Source organism: Pan paniscus, chromosome 5, assembly GCF_029289425.2.
Source record: "Pan paniscus chromosome 5, NHGRI_mPanPan1-v2.0_pri, whole genome shotgun sequence".
Taxonomy (NCBI): domain Eukaryota; kingdom Metazoa; phylum Chordata; class Mammalia; order Primates; family Hominidae; genus Pan; species Pan paniscus.
In genome coordinates, this window is record NC_073254.2 from 67,533,509 (window position 1) to 67,550,800 (window position 17,292).

A 17,292-nucleotide genomic window follows, 5' to 3' on the forward strand; every position below is an offset into this window, starting at 1 on the left:
AAGAGTTTTTATGTTGTTAGCAAGTAGTTGTAAAGACTGGACTCTTAACCCAGGTGGGAAACTGACTCTAGTCAGATATCCTCTACACAACAATCGTCCTCTGTAACTAGTTATAGGGAATCTGACACTAACATGTAATTTTATAACACATTGATTTATGTCATAAGTGATATTGTAGACATTACCTTAAATCATCCTTATAAGGCTAGAGCGGTTTGAATAAAGAAGTTGCTTCCAGGTCCCTGATTTTAAATTTACATAATTGTTCTAAGCCAACAGTTCTTAAACATTAGCGGGAAGCATCAGAACCACCTGGAGGACTTGTTAAAACAAATTCCTGGGCTGCACTCTCAGAGTTTCTGGTGCTAATGTTGCTGGGTCACACTGCTGTAAGCAACACAAATTTAATTAATAAAGCAGTAACCCTTTAACACTTTGTGGACTGTTCTCTGAGTTTACAATTCCCAGCTGATCATATCAGTTTTTTTCTCACTATTTTTATTTTTGAATTCTACAGACTGAAGATTGTTTTTTACTGAAAAAATCTATACCAAGGCCTGAATCCTTCTCTCCTCTTGATCTTGTGGAAGAAACATGCAAGATATAAGACAGTCAAGCTTCTTTAGATTTCCTCTCCCAAATGGAAAAAGGTCATCTGGCCACTTGACATATGTATAACATTGATATCTACCTTTGTGTTTACCTATTTAACAGCCAGCCCATATGGCAAATGAAAACTGAAAATCATTATCAGTGAAAAGATAGAGACACGACAAGGAATCTACCAAGTCATATACTACTCCCATGAAAAGCAATTTCTAAAGTAAAATGATCAGTTTTAGTCAAATTGTCCAAGCAGGTCTACCTGGCAAACAAAGGTACTGTCTTGGTCTACCTTTTAGCAAGAGTCTGCTAGGCTAAGTAAGTAGCCTAGATCAGTAGTTTTGGCCTCAGGAAATTATAATCCTGTAAATATAATATGAGAATATAACCTTGTAATGAGGTCTAGTGGATACTGTGGAACTGACTGAAAATAGAAAATTAGTAGCTATGAAGCATAACAGTATTTTAATGCTCAATTTATCTTTACAAATATTATTTTATTAAGCTTTAATTACTTGCTAGAATAAAAGAAACCATCTGTGTAATTGACCAGGCTATTTTAAACTAGCACTCAACATTTTAAATGAAACAGATTTGTTCCCAAACTATTTCAATACTTCATTCTCAGTATGTAAAAGAGTCACATTTATCATTTTATTCTATTATAAATCTTAGATTTAACCTTTCCCCCCAATTTAAATTTCAAAATTCAATTTTAAGGAGTTCATTGGGAGGAAATTTATCCTTAAAAAGACTTAAGCCCTAGAGTCTCCTTTAAAACAAAAAAATTTAAATTTTTGCCCTCTTTTAAACAGTAAGGCATTTTTTATAGGTAGCTGACTTAGGGTGCAAATAAAAACACACGCATCCGAAGGGTGGATCCCAATATTAAAACATGGCAGGCCGGGCGCAGTGGCTCACGCCTGTAATCCCAGCACTTTGGGAGGCCGAGGCGGGCGGATCACGAGGTCAGGAGTTCGAGACCAGCCTCACCAACATGGTGAAACCCCGTCTGTACTAAAAATACAAGAATTAGCTGGGCTTGGGGGCGCTCGCTGTAATCCCAGTTACTCAGGAGGCTGAGGCAGGAGAATTCCTTGAACCCGGGAGGCGGAGGTTACAGTTAGCCGAGATGGCGCCACTGCAATCCAGCCTGGGCTACAGCGAGACTCTGTCTCAGCAAAACAAAACACGGCATTTGGACTTCCTTATTGTAGCTCGTTCTCTCTCCCCTTCACTCTCTCTCTCTCTCTCCCCTCCCTCAGCACTTTCACCTCCATTTCTGTGCCAAAGATGTACTACAATTTTTTTTTTTTTGAGACGGAGTCTCACTGTGTCGCCCACGCTGTAGTGCAGTGGCGCGAACACTGCAACCTCTGCCTCCCGGTTTCAAGCGATTCTCCTGCCTCAGCCTCCTGAGTAACTGGGATTACAGGGGCGCGCCACCAAACCCGACTAATTTTTGCATTTTTAGTAGAGACGGGGTTTCACCATGTTGGTGAGGCTGGTCTCGAACTCTTGACCTCGTGAGCCACCCGCCTCGGCCTCCCAAAGTGTTGGGATTACAGGCGTGGGCCACCGCGCCCAGCCGACGTACTGCATTTTTAATCTCTCCAGAATAGAATGGATTAGAAATTTAAACTCTGTAAACTCGTTGAATGTTTGGAAGCCTATTAGTCCCTGGCACCACTAGAAACTTTAAAAACTCAGTAAATGTTTGCTAAATTAAGGTTATAGGCTATGAAGCCTATCAGTTTTCACAAAACAGGCAAACCCGTAGTTAAAAAGATTTAAATTGTGTAAAAGCAAAGTATAACCTTATGAACAAGTGCATTCACTCAAGAAGAAATCAGGTAGTTTGGGCTTTAAGAGGTGGGGGCGAGGACCAAGTGTAAGTTCCGGTGCTCAAACCTGAGCGGCCGACTACAAATCCCAGAGTGCCTCGCGGGCGCCGTCTCCACGGCACTTCGGCTTCAGGGCCATGGAATCGCAAGCCCTTTTCGCACTGCATTATGGGATCTGTAGTGAGACATGCCTTGCGTTGGCTCTTTCCTCCTGCTGGGCACCAAAGCGCGTCTTTTCCTCAATCTCCAGTAAAGCGCGTCTTTTCCTCAATCTCCAGTCTGTCTGTGCTCTCAAAAACTTTAGTTGTTATAACAACTGTGACTGTTGAGAAATTTCACTGTTTTCCCGCATTCCTGGCGCGGGACTCTAGCCAGAGGCTCCGAGGACTTTGTAGCGACTGTCCCAAACGTCCAGTTCGATGCTTCTCAGGGCGGCTTGCTTTAAGGGCCCACCCCTAAATTTGGGTTGTAAAAATTTTTGAGGTAATGCTTGTTCAAGTTCGCTTAAGTGTTCACTCAGCCCAACACGCGGGTTGGGCTTGAGGTTCGGCACCCGGGCAGCCTCACCCCCCGCGTCAGGCGCGCGTACACAGTAGGTCCGCGACCCTTAGCCCTCCACTAGGCAGCCCGCGGGGATGGGTGGCCGGGCCGCGCACACGGGCAGCACCGGCACTGCGCATGCTCGGCGCGTCGGCGCAGGTTTCCGCAGCTGAGGGGGCAGCTCCGCGGCGGCGTCCGGGGTCTCCAGTAGGGCTGACGCTCCGGTGCTCGCACAATCCCCCGCCTCGGCTGGCAACGGGCGTCCCTCCACTCCCCGAGTCCCCGGCAGCCGCCGCCACCCCAGCGCGCCCCGATCTGGCCCCCTGCCCCGCGAAGATGGCTGCCGTACGCCGGGCCCGCAGTTATTGCCGCTGCCTGGTGCGCTTCTCCGACCGAGAACTCTGCTAAGCTCCGCTGCAGAGACAGGCAGGAGTAGACACCCGGACACCCAGCACCCCTCCTCCGGGGGGCGGTGCAGAGGGGGCACGGAGAGCCCCTCGAGCGCAGCAGGCCGCCCCGCCAGCATGGTAACCTGGCCAGGGGGCTCGAGGGTGGACGCCGCGGGGCGGGAGCGTGGTGTGCAGAGGGGCCGGGCCTAGGGCTGGGGGTCGGCGGGGACTCTGGGAGGAGTGGGAGCTTCACGGCTGCCACCCGTTAGAGGGCCCTGGCCTGAGAAGGAGTGCGTCGGGGGGCGGGGGGTGCCAACCCTGGCTTCTCCCCAGGATTCCTTCCTGCTGAGCCTCCCCAACCCCCGCCGAGCTCGATGTGAGGAGGAGGGTTTGCAGGACAGCCGGGGAAAATGTCCCTTCTCGGCTCACTGAGTATATTGAACCGGTCTCGGTCCTCTCGAGGGATTTTATCAGAAGCATTGAGCATAGATTGAGGTAAGCTGTCACAGCGCCTGAATTCGGGAGGGAGCTCTGGCAAGAGGAGACACTTGTTGATTGCTCTTCTGCCGAAAAACCAGGCCCACCGACAGGCCCTGCCGGCACCTTGAGGAGCCCTGGGTGTAGGACGCATCTGCCCCGCGAGGCGTCATTCCCTGGGTAGGATGTTGGCAGGCGGTCCTGGCGGAGTGGGGTTGGAGGGTTCGTCTCCGCGGCGTCGGTGCCGTCCAAATGAGAGACTGAGCTAAGTTGCAGAGCTTGACAGTGAAGATTCCATGAGACTGTTCCATATTGGAATACGTAGTCTCTGCCCTATGCCTTTCTTTGGTTTAGAATAAATTGTTCATCTGAGAAACTAATCTCTGGCTGGGGCTTAAAGAATCAGGGATGCAATAATTCCAAACGATTTAATTTATAGTGGACTCAAATATTTATTGCATAAATGAATGGCTGAATTTATTTTTATTAAATTAATCTGGAGGATAGAAAAGGCAATTGCCCCTGCCCCTAAACTTTCAGAAGTAGTTCTCTGACCGGGATTAAGTACTTAGCCTTTATAATTTATTAATCGCACCTGTGAAACAGGAGTAACATGATGAAGACATGGACTACTCATACACGTGAGCTATTCAAGTGAAGGTGATATTTAGGTCAAACTCGATTATGAAAAATAAAAGGAAAACCTCCAGGTGGCATCTGAGGCCCTACTTATTTCAAGTAGTAGTTGAATTGACCAAATGTCAACTCAGCCGATCCCAGATATAATAGTTTGTTTTTGTGATCATACTGTCAAAATCAAAGTAAGAATGGTTTAGAGCTCCACTGTAACACAGGGGAGAAGAAAGATGCTGTCTATATTACACTTCTCCCATTTCCTTTCCTCATCCTTCAGATACACATTATCCAGATGGCATTTTATTTGTCGATTCAGCCAATATTTTTGAGTACCTATTAGCCTGGCATAGTGTGAGACTCTGGTACAACACTAGATCTTCAATATAACCAAACCTGCAAGGTGATTTATGATAAACTTTTAATCACAGAATGTCACATGAAAAGGGACCTCAGTAGATCACCATACCTCTTTATAGATGTCCCATAGACATGACAGCTGAGGCCTAGACAGGCCTTTACTACAAATCAAGCAATGTGTTTGACCTTATGGTTACAGAGGTAACTGAGATGTGTTCCTGTCCTGGATGCCTTAAATCTAGTAAATGAAACAGCCAACCTCAGTACAAATGTTGTGATAAAAGTAAGCACAAGTGTTATGGGAACACAAAAATGTTGAAAAATGCTTCTGACTAAGATGAACCCTGAGCTGAATCTTGAAGAATGAGTAGAAATAGCTAAGTGAGGAAGAAGGCATTCCAGATAGAGCAAGCAGCGTATGCAAGCCAACTGGACAGAGCAGGGGAAGCTCTTGAAGTCAGTTTAGAATGACTGCTAGGCAAGAGTTAGAAAACTAAATTACAAAGGATACCCCACAGAACTCAGGTCCCCTCGCATTACCTGTACTTAGAGTTTGCAATAATAAAGCAGACTCTTGAGAAGAGAGAGAAATACACTTCTCAGTGGGATTTATACGCTCAGTCTTTCATTACATATTTTCCTACTAATGGTGTTCTTAGTAGGAAAAGCTCCCAACTTAAAGAAACTAAAAAATAATGTATTTGACAATACATTAATCCTTAAATTTTCCATTTTTCTAGAAATTCATCTGAGTTCTTGATCTCATTTATTTCTTCACAGATGTGTGCTTTACAGTGTGCCCAGCATTTTACCATATACTAACTGGTTCAAGTCTGAAAGGCACCTCTGCTTTGAGTCTGCTTGCCAGAGATAAGATAGGAGGCAAGGCTAATTTATGTTCTGTAATATAGTGCAAGTATATCTGGTAGCTGTGTTAAAGATGTGTGTTAATATAAACATTACCCTCCCCCCACGCCGCCCTGAAATAACATATGACTAAAATTTGCAATTGTAAAACTTACCATCTTTGGAACCAGTAAAATTAAATGGGTTTTATTATTATCTAGCTTACCTTGAAGGCCATTTCCCTGATTGCCACATTTTTTTACAGTAAGTGTTGAGCAAGTTTCATTTGCTAATAAATCTATTAGCTAACAGACTGAACTGAGGCAACATGCCATTTTCACTGGAAGGTAGGATTTAGTTTAATTTAGCACACATTTATTGAGAATAAAAGGATAAAATTAAAGTCATCTGATTGAAACCTTTATTAAGCTCCAAGTCACACACAGTAATTCCAGTCTAGCTTTATTCCACTGAAGCCGATCCAATATATAAAAATTGGATTTATAGACAGATAAAATAGAAGGGGTTTCTTTACAAAAGCATTTACTATTAAAAGTCTTTGACTAAGCTTTCCTAGTACATATAAAATACACAGAGGTCATATTTGCATAGAACACATTTAATAACATGCTAGCTGTATAAAAGAAGTGACATCATCTTACGGAATATATATATATATGTGGGTTTTTTTTTTTTTTTTTTTTTTTGAGACAGGGTCTCTCTCTGTCTCCTGGGTTGGAGAGCAGTGGTGCAGTCTCGGCTCACTGCAACCTCCATCTCCCAGGCTCAAGCGATCCTCTCACCTCAGCCTCCCGAGTAGCTGGGGCTACTGTGTACCACCACCCCCTGGTAATTTTTGTATTTTTTGTAGAGACGGGGTCTTGCCATGTTGCCCAGCCTTGTCTCAAACTCCTGGGCTCAAGCAGTCCTTCCACCTCAGCCTTCCAAAGTGTTGGGATTACAGGCATGAGCCACCACACCCTGCCTGGACTGTATTCTCTTAAGTGATCCATGAAGCAAAAACTATCTGCTACAGCCAGGTATGGCTGCACAAGCCTGTAGTCTCAGCTACTCAAGAGGTGGAGCAGAAGGATCTTTGGAGCTCAGGAGTTTGAGGCCATCCTGGGCTGCATAAGGAGACTCTGTCGCAAGAAAGCAATAACTATTTGCTGAACTCCATAGGACAACTAAATGTTACTATTTTCTGAAACAAAGTTGTTATTTTTAGCCACCTAACAATACATTTTAACCTAGAACCCAGTGGATTTGTTTATTCTACAATATCAAAAAAAATTCAAGTATCAAGTTATATCTGATTGGTATCATTAAACTTACCTGTGAAGAAGATAACTATAAAGAAGCAATGTTGTATTACATTAACATGAAACATTAGAGTATTTTCTGTTTTGGGACTTGTAGAAGTTTATGGACACTAAAATTATTTGGGCTTTTTGCCTTAGACTCAATTATGTTTGGAACATCTGTCACAGCACCTTGTCAACTGCATTCCAGAACATTTCTCCTCCTGATGGAAAATACAATATGACCTATGAGGCAGTCTTGCAAAAGAAAAAAGAAATAGCAGAATCTAATCTAGCCTTTCAAGATCCTGCCACAATTTATAGGAAATAAGAGTAAGACGTCAAAGGAACATATTTATTGACACCTCAGCAAAATCTAGCTTCTACAGAAAAACGACCCAGTTTCATCCCAAATAAATTACAAGAAAAAAGAGTGAGGATTACAAAAGACTTGAGACATAGCAAGCAATTACAATGTGGACTTTATTTGAATCTTGATTTCACAAACTGTGAAATATATGTATTTTACATATGACATCTTGAGAAATATGAATACTGTGACTTGATATTTGATCTAAGGAATTACATTGATAATTATTGAAGTTGGGTCATGAGTACTTAGGGATTAATTCTCTTTAAGTGTTTTTCTCATAAAAAGTTTTAAAGTCTTGTAGAACTAAAAAAATACCAAAGATGTTCTAATTTTATTTCATTTTTTTCTAAGAAGAAAAAGTGAAAATAATATTTTTCTTTTCTTTTTTCCTTTTTTTTTTTTTTTTTTTTTTGTGATGGGGTCTCTGTCATCCAGGCTGGAGTGCAATGGCGCAGTCTCGGCTCACTGCAACCTGCATCTCTCAGGCTCAAGCAACCCTCCCACCTCAGCCTCCCGATTAGCTGGGACCACAGGCGTGTACCACCACGCCTGGCTGATTTTTTGTATTTTTAGTAGAGATGGGGTTTCACTATGTTGGCTTGGCTGGTCTTGAACTCCTGACCTCAAGTGATGCTCCTGCCTCAGCCTCCCAAAGTGTGGGGATTACAGGTGTGAGCCACCGCACCTGGCCAGAAAAAGAGAAAATAATTTTTATTATAGATTATCAGTAGTTATGTATATTAATGAAGAATTTGGCTTCATTTACCTAATTAGATTAATCATAAATCATTTATGAATAGTAATAGACTTGAATTGTTACTTTATATAACACAGTTGGCCCTCTGTACCTGCAGGTTCTGTATCCTGGGATTCAACTGTGGATCAAAAATATTTGGGGGAAAAAAAGCAATACAACAATAAAAAATAATACAAATTAGGAAAAATATACTACAAGAACTATTTACATGGCATTTACATTATAAGTAACCTAGAGATGACTTAAAGTATATGAGAAGATGTGCATAGGTTATATGCAAATATGCCATATGAGGGACTGGAAAACCCAGGGATTTTGGTGTCCTGGGGGCTCCTGGAACTAATCCCCTGTGGATACTGAGGGACAACTGTAATTAAATTGATTTTTGGATGGATGCAACTGATGTTAAATTTGGCGGGGGGGAAATGTTAGGATTCACAATAACGTGAGTACTGTGGGTTGGAGTAGAGAATATGCTTTTCAGACTCATTTTCCTTTGGAAATTAATAGTAAGGTCTCAAGTGCCCCCTACAGCCTTGCTACTCAAAGTGGGTTCCACAAATTGTTGACAGTATGGTACTAAATAGAAAGTGGCTGAATGAGAAATGTAGATTGCAGAGGGCAACTGGTGTGTTTATATTCCTGACATTATTTGGGTTTTCCCCCCTCAGGCAGAAGCTGAGGAAGATTGTCATTCTGATACTGTCAGAGCAGATGATGATGAAGAAAATGAAAGTCCTGCTGAAACAGATCTGCAGGCATGTTTCTTCAATTGTGTCTTTGATTTTTATTCCATTGTTCCCATACATATGCAGAAATTGATCATAATCATGGGTATTTGTAGGTTATTACTGTTTGCATTGAATTTAACTGTTTCCATACTGGTTTATAGAATACTTAAAACTATGTTATGGCTTTCTTTGTGAAAAGAAATATCAATAATGGCTGCTTGTAGTTTAACATGGGTTTAAAGTATTCAAACTAAGGCTTACGCATGACTCAAAACCCATAATCTTAAAAAGATTGATGGGTTTGACCACCTAAAAGTTTAAAACCTGTGTATAAGAAAAGGCATCATAAATAAAGTTAAGAGAAATAGCCAGCTGGAAAAACTGTTTATTATATATGGGCAGAGGATTCATCTCATTACATAGAGCACTCATATATTTGGAAGAACAGAGGATAAAAAGATATGAGTGGACTGTTAATGGCAAAATAATACAAATGGCCATTAAATATTTGAAGAGATAATTAGCCTCATTAATAATTTAATCAGATTGGTGAATAATGTGCATCGCTGTCCAGGCTGTGAGAACACTCATGCAGTGCACATGAAAATGTAATCTTTCTGGAGGGCAGACTGGTGATATGGATCAAGATGAAAAACATGCATTCCCTTGATACAGCAATTCTACTTCCAGGAAATTAATTTTAAGGAAATAGTGGGGAAAGTAAATATGCAAGTATAAAGATGTTTAGTATAGCATTGTTTATCTGGAAAAACATCATACAACTTAAATATTCATTACCTGTTATTAAGTAATGATGCATCCATACAGTGAAAACACTACAGCCATTTAAAAGGATGAAGTAAATCTTTATACATTAAAAGAGAAAAAAAGTTGCTGTAACTAGTTAAGTGTGTCTCACTGCACTTGTAAGGTTAATAATAATTATTTGGAACAGCTCATCTAGTAGACATTGAATGCTGCTAAAGATTCTGCAGGTCAGAGATCTATGTGTAACAGGTTAAAAGCGTAGCAACAAAGCAGTGTACAGAATATAGAGAAAAATTAATTTAAAACATTCTAGATACGTCTTTTTTTAAAAAAAGGAAGCCAGGAATAACATATGCATCCCTGTTAGCAATGGCTGCCTTTGGGCAGAGCGTGTAACCCAGTTTGGGTTCCCCAGGAAGCAGACTAGGTGAAGATTGCTGTGCAGGAAGTTTATTAAGTAGTACTCTTGGGATCAACACCTATGGAAGGGAAAGAGGGAAACAAATGGGCAGGGAGAAGACCAGCTGCAATGCAGTCTTAATGGACTGCTTAGCCATCCTCGAGGGAGTTCTGAAGATGAAATACCCTTTCAGAGATGACCTGAGTTGCAGAGAGCCAAGACTTTATTAGCAGTTGATCAGTCATTGGGTGGGGATTGAGAGGACAGTGTGATTTTGCTGAGGCAATACCCAAAAGGGCTGACAACTCAAGTGTTTTCAGATAGAACTCTCAGCAGTTTGGGTAACAAGTTCTTTATTTCTGAAAGGGAATCTGGGCAACACACCAGAGTCTACCTTATAGGGTTCACTTTTTATGTGCTTTTACTTTTTTTTTTTTTTTTTGAGATGGAGTCTCGCTCCATTGCCCAGGCTGGAGTGCAGTAGCACGATCTCTGCTCACTGCCAACCTCTGCCACCCGAGTTCAAGCAATTCTCATGGCTCAGCCTCCCAAGTAGTTGGGATTACAGGTGCCCGCCACCACACCTGGCTAATTTGTTTGTATTTTTAGTAGAGACAGGGTTTCACCATGTTGGCCGGGCTGTTCTTGAACTCCTGACCTCAGGTGATCCGTCTGCCTCGGCCTCCCAAAGTGCTGGGATTATAGGCATGAGCCTCTGTGCCTGGCCTTTACATTTTTGAAATAATAAATATTTGAAAAAACATTTTCTTTTTGAAATACAGAATGTTAATAGATTTTGGGCTTACCTACAGAATTTTTGGCAGCATTCTTAATGTCTACTAGATGATATAGTCATTAAAAAATTATTGGAAGCTTATAACTTCAGTCTGTAAGTGATGGCTTATATTTTCAATTCTAATTAAAATTTGGTTCTCCAATATAATTTGACTTTTGGTGTACTGGCATGTATTTTATGCTAATTTTCTTGATTCTTTAAGTTTTGAGCAGAAAATTATTTTAAAAGATGTATTTAATGGATATTTAATAATTCAGAAGACAGTGATTTCTGGACTTAGAGTAATAAGTATATACGTGGAAGTAGATAGACGTTGGACATATTGATACATTGTTCCAGAGTTGAGCTACCCTTCCTTGATGAGTCCTAAAATGCTGTTCTCCCCGTAGGCACAACTCCAGATGTTCCGAGCTCAGTGGATGTTTGAACTTGCTCCAGGTGTAAGCTCTAGCAATTTAGAAAATCGACCTTGCAGAGCAGCAAGAGGCTCTCTCCAGAAAACATCGGCAGATACCAAAGGAAAACAAGAACAGGCAAAAGAAGAAAAGTTAAGTATTATAGATATTGTAACAAATTACATTTTTTTTTGGCACATGGAAATTTTCACTGACACAGTAAGTAGGCATTATAACCAGACTTTCGGGACATAAACACATATCTTGTAAAATAAAAATTTTGACTAGTATACTAGTTTATATATTTCTCACAATTTCTTCTAGGTACTTTGGATGGTACCACTACTCCTGCATGGCTTTTTTCTCTGTAGGTACACTGTCTTCATTGAGCTGTCTTTTGTTAATTTATAGACCTCCGGGATTCATGTGGTTCCTAAAAGATTGGTGTCTCTGAATGTATTAACAGAACCAAAAAGAAAAAACAGAATTTTCTGAATTTATTAATAGAACCAAAAAGATTGCTCACATGTTAATGTCTTTCCAGAGGTCTTAATTTCATGCAGTATTTTGTTATATTTTGAATTGATCAGCTTACAATAATGCATTAATCATTTCCTTATTCTGGAAAATTTTGAAATATTTTCACACTGAAAATATTTTGAATGCTGTCTAACATTCATATCTCTTCTGGTACTTACTCACACAGAGTAGGCACAGCATACCATTTCATTTCTTATTCTTCTTCCATAGAGGCTGCCATCTTTTTACCATCAGATCCAAGTTTGTGTTTATAATTAGTCATCAAATAATTGGCATTACCATGATGACTTACCTTCTATCTCCTCTTAATTTTTATTTTGAAATAATTACAGGTCCACAGGTATAGGGAAGTCCTTTGTGCCCTTTAACCTCCTCCGATGGTAACAACTTGCATAACTATAGTACAGTATCAAAAACGAGGAAATAGACATTGGAACAATCCACAGTTTACTTGGATTTCCTGAGTTTACAATCGCTTGTCTGTGTGTATGTGTATAAATAGTTGTTTGCAGTTTTATTACAAGGTAGCTTCATGTAACCACCACCACAATCAAGATACAGAACTGTTTTATAGTTATATACTCCCTTTCCCTAGCCATTCATAACCACTGGCAACCACTAGTCTGTTCTCCGTTTTGTAATTTTGATATTCCAAGAATGTTGTATAAGTGGAATCATCCAGTATGTAACCTTTTGAGATTGGCTTTTTTCACTAAGTATAATTCCCTCAAGATCAGTCCAAGTTACTATGTATCAGTAGTTTGTTCCTTTTTATTGCAGAATAGTATTGCATGGTATGGATGTACCCCAGTTTAACCATTTATTGGTTGAAGGACATTTGAGTTGTTTCCAATATTTGGCTATTATGAATGGAGCTATGGAAATATGTGTGTAGGTTTTCGCATGAACATAATTTTCACTTCTCTGGGATGAAACCCCAAGAGTACAATTGCTAAGTTCTATAGTAAGTACATGTTTGATTTTAAAAGAAACTGCCAAAGTGTTTTCTAGAGTATCTTATACTAAGTTCCCACCAGCAATGTATGAGTGATCCAGTTCATCCTCATCAGCATTTAGTGTTGCTACTTTTTAATTTAATTTAATTAATTTATTTATTTATTTTAAGACAGAGTCTCACTTTGTCGCCCAGGCTGGAGTGCAGTGGTGTGATTCCAGCTCACTGCAACCTCTGCCTCCCGGGTTCAAGCGATTCTCGTGCCTTAGCCTCCCAAATAGCTGGGATTACAGGCCCTGTCAGTAACGCTGGGCTAATTTTTGTATTTTTACAAATTTTTTGTATTTTGTATCTAGAATGCAAAAAGAACTTCCAAAACACAATATTAAAAATATTAGCAATCTAGCTGGGTGCGGTGGCTCACTCCTGTAATCCCAGCACTTTGGGAGCCTGGGGTTTCACCATGTTGGTCAGGCTTGTCTCGAACTCCTGACCTCAAGCAGTCCACCTGCTTCAGCCTCCCAAAGTGCTGGGATTACAGGAGTGAGCCACTGCACCTGGCCTTTAATTTTATTAATAGCCATTCTGATAGGTATGTAGTGGTATCTCCTTGTCATTTTAATTTGCATTTCCCTAATGGCTTGTGATGTTGAACATCTTTTCGTGTGCTTATTTTTCATCTATTAATATATATTCTCTCTCTGAAATATCTGTTGATGTCTTTTCTAATTGGATTACATATATATATATAAAATTTTTTTTTTTTTTTTTTTTTTGAGATGGAGTGTCACTGTGTCACCCCAGGCTGGAGTGCCGTGGCACGATCTCAGCTCACAGCAAGCTCCGCCTCCCAGGTTCAAGTGATTCTCCTGCCTCAGCCTCCAGAGTAGCTGAGACTGTAGACGTGTGCCACCACGACCGGCTAATTTTTGTATTTTTAGTACAGATGGGGTTTCATCTTGTTGGCCAGGCCAGTGTCGAACTCCTGGCCTCAGGTGATCTGCCGACCTCAGCCTCCCAAAGTGCTGGGATTACAGGCGTGAGCCACCGCGCCCAGCCAGATGCTAATATTTTTGATGTTTTGGAAGTTCTTTTTGTATTCTAGATGCAAGTCTTTTATTGAATATGTGGCTTGTAAATATTTTCATCCTCTTAACAGGGCATTTCACAGAGCAAAAATTTTTAATTCTGACAAGGTCCAGTTTATCAGTTTTTCCTTTTGTGAATGGTGCTTTTGGTGTCAAGAACTCTTTGCCTAGTCCTAGGTCTCCAAGATTTTCTTTGTTTTCTTTTCTTCTAAAAGGTTTATGGATTTTACATTTAAGTCCATGATCCAGTCAAGTTAATTTTTATGTAAAGTATGAGGTTTAGGTCAAGGTTCATTAATTTGCCTATGAATATCCAGTTATTTTGCACAATTTATTAAAAAGGCCCTCCTGCCATCCATACTAATTTTTAATGCAGGTTTTCAAAAATTTTTACTTTATATTTTTATAGGCTCGAGAACTCTTCCTAAAAGCAGTAGAAGAAGAACAAAATGGAGCTCTCTATGAAGGTAAAAATTCAGAGCCCAGGTTCATATCATAACATTTCTGAATAATGACTCTGTTATTAACCATATTTTTTTTTCTATAACTTATTTGGTATAGAACATCACTTTTCTTAATACATTCTTCCTTCAGTACTCATTGGAAATTGGTTCCAGGACCCTTTGTAGATACCAAAATGCTCAAGTCCTTTATATGAATGGTGTAATATTTACATATAACTTACTTATCATGTAAATAGTTATTATACTGTATTTTTTTTAAAATTTGTATTTATTTTAAATATTTTTGATCTGTAGTTGGTTGAATCAGAGAATGTGAAACCCATGAATACAGAGGGCCAGCTATATTTGAAATTGTTTTTTAAAAAATAAAAAATAGAAATTGTTTTTCTATATAACCTGTCTTTTTGCAAAAAAATATTGCTGGGAAACATCATCATGTTGGTAGGATGAGCAAAATAACTTTTTTTTACATTTAGCTTTAGTTATTCTTCATTAATAAAGTATTTAAAAATTATTCATTTTAAAATATGCTCTTTTTATAGGTGAAAATTACTTCAGAGGATGGGAATATAAAGGATAAATTGAGGAAAAAATACATGTTTTTCTTTCTAAGTTCCAATTTACATATTACCAACAGAAATATGTGGTAATATATGTGTCAGCTTTGTGTCTTTTATTAACCCAATAGAAATGTGTAAATAAAGTGATAGGACTATTTGCCATATTAGGTTTGTAATTATGCTTTCCTTTTGTGATAGTAAAGATAATAATTGATGCATAGGAAAAATCCTTGTGCTTGAATCGTTTGAAAATGCCCCAAAACTAACATCATTCAGAGTTACTGCATTTATATGCAAGTTTCTTCTAGTGATATTTTTCTTTAGATTTTTAGAAAGGCCCAGTTGATCAAGTCCCTGTGCAGCCTTCATTGGTTTGTGAAATTCGCATCTCCACTTAGTGTATGGTAATTCATCCAGAATAATAGAACATGGCAGAATATATTGAATCATAAACTCCTTTGTAGGGAAAAAGAACTAGTCAGCCTCTATAGCTCCAAGTTCTACTGGTGTATCTCTGTGGGGAGAGTTATTGAATATTACAGCTCTAAACTACCTGTCTAGGAAATTTGTAAAAAATAAGTTTTGAAGATTACTTAGGTAAATAAGAGGCAGCTGGGCTAAAAGAAGTTAAATTTAAAGGATAATTAAAAAACAAAACCAAAAACTATTTATTCCACCCAGTAGGAAGCATTTAATTTTCCTCAACTCTGTGTCTTAGAAAAGTTTGCTTAGAAGTGTTTTTGGCCAGGCATGGTAGCTGACACCTCTAATCTCAGCACTTTGGCAGGCTGAGGTGGGAGGATCGCTTGAACCCAGGAGTTCAAGACCAGCCTGGGCAATATAGCAAGATGTTGTCTCTACAAAAAATTTAAAAATTAGCTGAGTGTGCTGGCTGGGGCATGCCTGTAGCCCCAGCTACTCAGGAGACTGAGGTGGGAGAATCACTTGGACCTGGGAGGTGGAGTCTGCAGTGAGCCAAGATCGTGCCAACTGCACTCCAGCCTGGACAACAGAGTGAGACCTTGTCTTAAAAAAGAGAGAAGTATTTTTGTTGGCTATAGCAATTGCATCTTCAGAGCCCAAAGAAAGACAACTATTTAAAAATCATGATACGTAAGAGGGTGAGGAAAAATATGGGAAGGGCTAATATATAAGAGTAAAATACAACATCTTAAGTTTAGGGAAAAGTTTCTTTCTGAGCATTAAGGTTTGGAAATAGTTTTGTGTCACTGAACTACTGTTGCATGTAGAAAAACAGAATTTGGCCGTTTGTAAAGAAAGTTACCAAATTAAACCACAGTTAAGGGTAATCAAAGGAAATGACAAAAATGTGTGGTCACAGCTAATTTAGCTTTATTTCTTCTTTTAGCCATCAAGTTTTATCGTAGGGCTATGCAACTTGTACCTGATATAGAGTTCAAGATTACTTATACCCGGTCTCCAGATGGTGATGGCGTTGGAAACAGCTAGTGCGTATATAATTTGATAGATAGTAATGCATAGAGTTTGTTAAAGTTAAGCATCTTTGCCATGTTGACTCTTAAGATGGTGCTAATTCTGTTGAGCTCTATACTCTTTAGTATATCTTTGTTTATAAAGTTGTAGAAATTTTTTAATTAGGGAAATTGCAAGATAACACATAGAAATGCACCTTTTAAACAGATACAAAAATAAACATACAAAAAAAGGTTTAAAAAAATAAAAGCAGTAGTTACTGAAAGGAGTAAATTAAAGGACACATTTCAACTTTCTGAAACCTATTTGAAGTAGAAAGTTTTAAAATGTAATTAGGCTAAATTTGGCAAAATATTAATAATGGTTAAAATTGAGTGATGGGTACATGGGAGTTTATTACACTAGTTTCCTTTCGTATATGTTTGAAATTTTACATTTTAAAAAAGGCTTCTAATTTTATTAGGAAAATGCTGAACTATAAAAGATGTTATTATTCTCTTAATGTTTTTAGTAAAACATTAAAACTCTAACATTTATTTAAAAGCACAGGTGCAGAATATATTCCTAAAAGAAATCATGTTTGAATTGTATAGTTGCCACTGCATCAAAGCCATGAAGTAGCGTTGGTTTTATATGGATAAAGATCAAGAAAACTTATTTTTAAGGCAATACTTTTGCAAGACAATTATAAAATTGTTTTGGCTTAATTGCACTATCTCCCAAAACTCAATTTGCTGATATTAGAAGAGAAGGGAGTCTGTACCCATGAGAGAATGTCAGGTTAAAAATAGACAGTACAGAGAAAAAAGTTTTGGTAATGAAATATTATATTAGCTATTATATTAATATATTCCCTCTGTCATGAAATAATTGTCACCTTTATTGATAACATATGCTTATTGCCAATGTTTTTTAACTGCATATGGTATTAACACTTAAGCTTTGGATAAGTCATATTAAAAACATTCCCAACGAGGTCAATATTAATAGCCTGTTTAAATTTTCAGCTAATAATAT

At 39.1% G+C, this 17,292-nt stretch overlaps 2 protein-coding genes across 2 annotated transcripts in view; both read left to right on the forward strand.

The window, feature by feature from the left end:
* Positions 1-3,125: 3,125 nt before the first annotated feature.
* Positions 3,126-3,395, forward strand: LOC130541593 (uncharacterized). The gene has a single exon (XM_057302520.2). It carries the CDS (start codon positions 3,126-3,128, stop codon positions 3,393-3,395), a length of 270 nt encoding a protein of 89 aa, XP_057158503.1.
* Positions 3,382-17,292, forward strand: part of FBXO9 (F-box protein 9) — a 32,293-nt gene continuing 18,382 nt past the window's right edge. Inside the window, exons 1-5 of the mRNA XM_055113678.2 lie at positions 3,382-3,514; positions 8,795-8,881; positions 11,208-11,364; positions 14,204-14,263; positions 16,190-16,289. Coding sequence (XP_054969653.1) covers positions 3,512-3,514; positions 8,795-8,881; positions 11,208-11,364; positions 14,204-14,263; positions 16,190-16,289 — 407 coding nt within the window. The 5' untranslated portion in view covers positions 3,382-3,511. The remainder of the gene's footprint in view (positions 3,515-8,794; positions 8,882-11,207; positions 11,365-14,203; positions 14,264-16,189; positions 16,290-17,292) is intronic.

Excerpts from the sequence above, each read along its gene's own strand:
- LOC130541593 (XM_057302520.2), top strand. The coding sequence starts at position 3,126 with ATGCTCGGCGCGTCGGCGCAGGTTTCCGCAGCTGAGGGGGCAGCTCCG.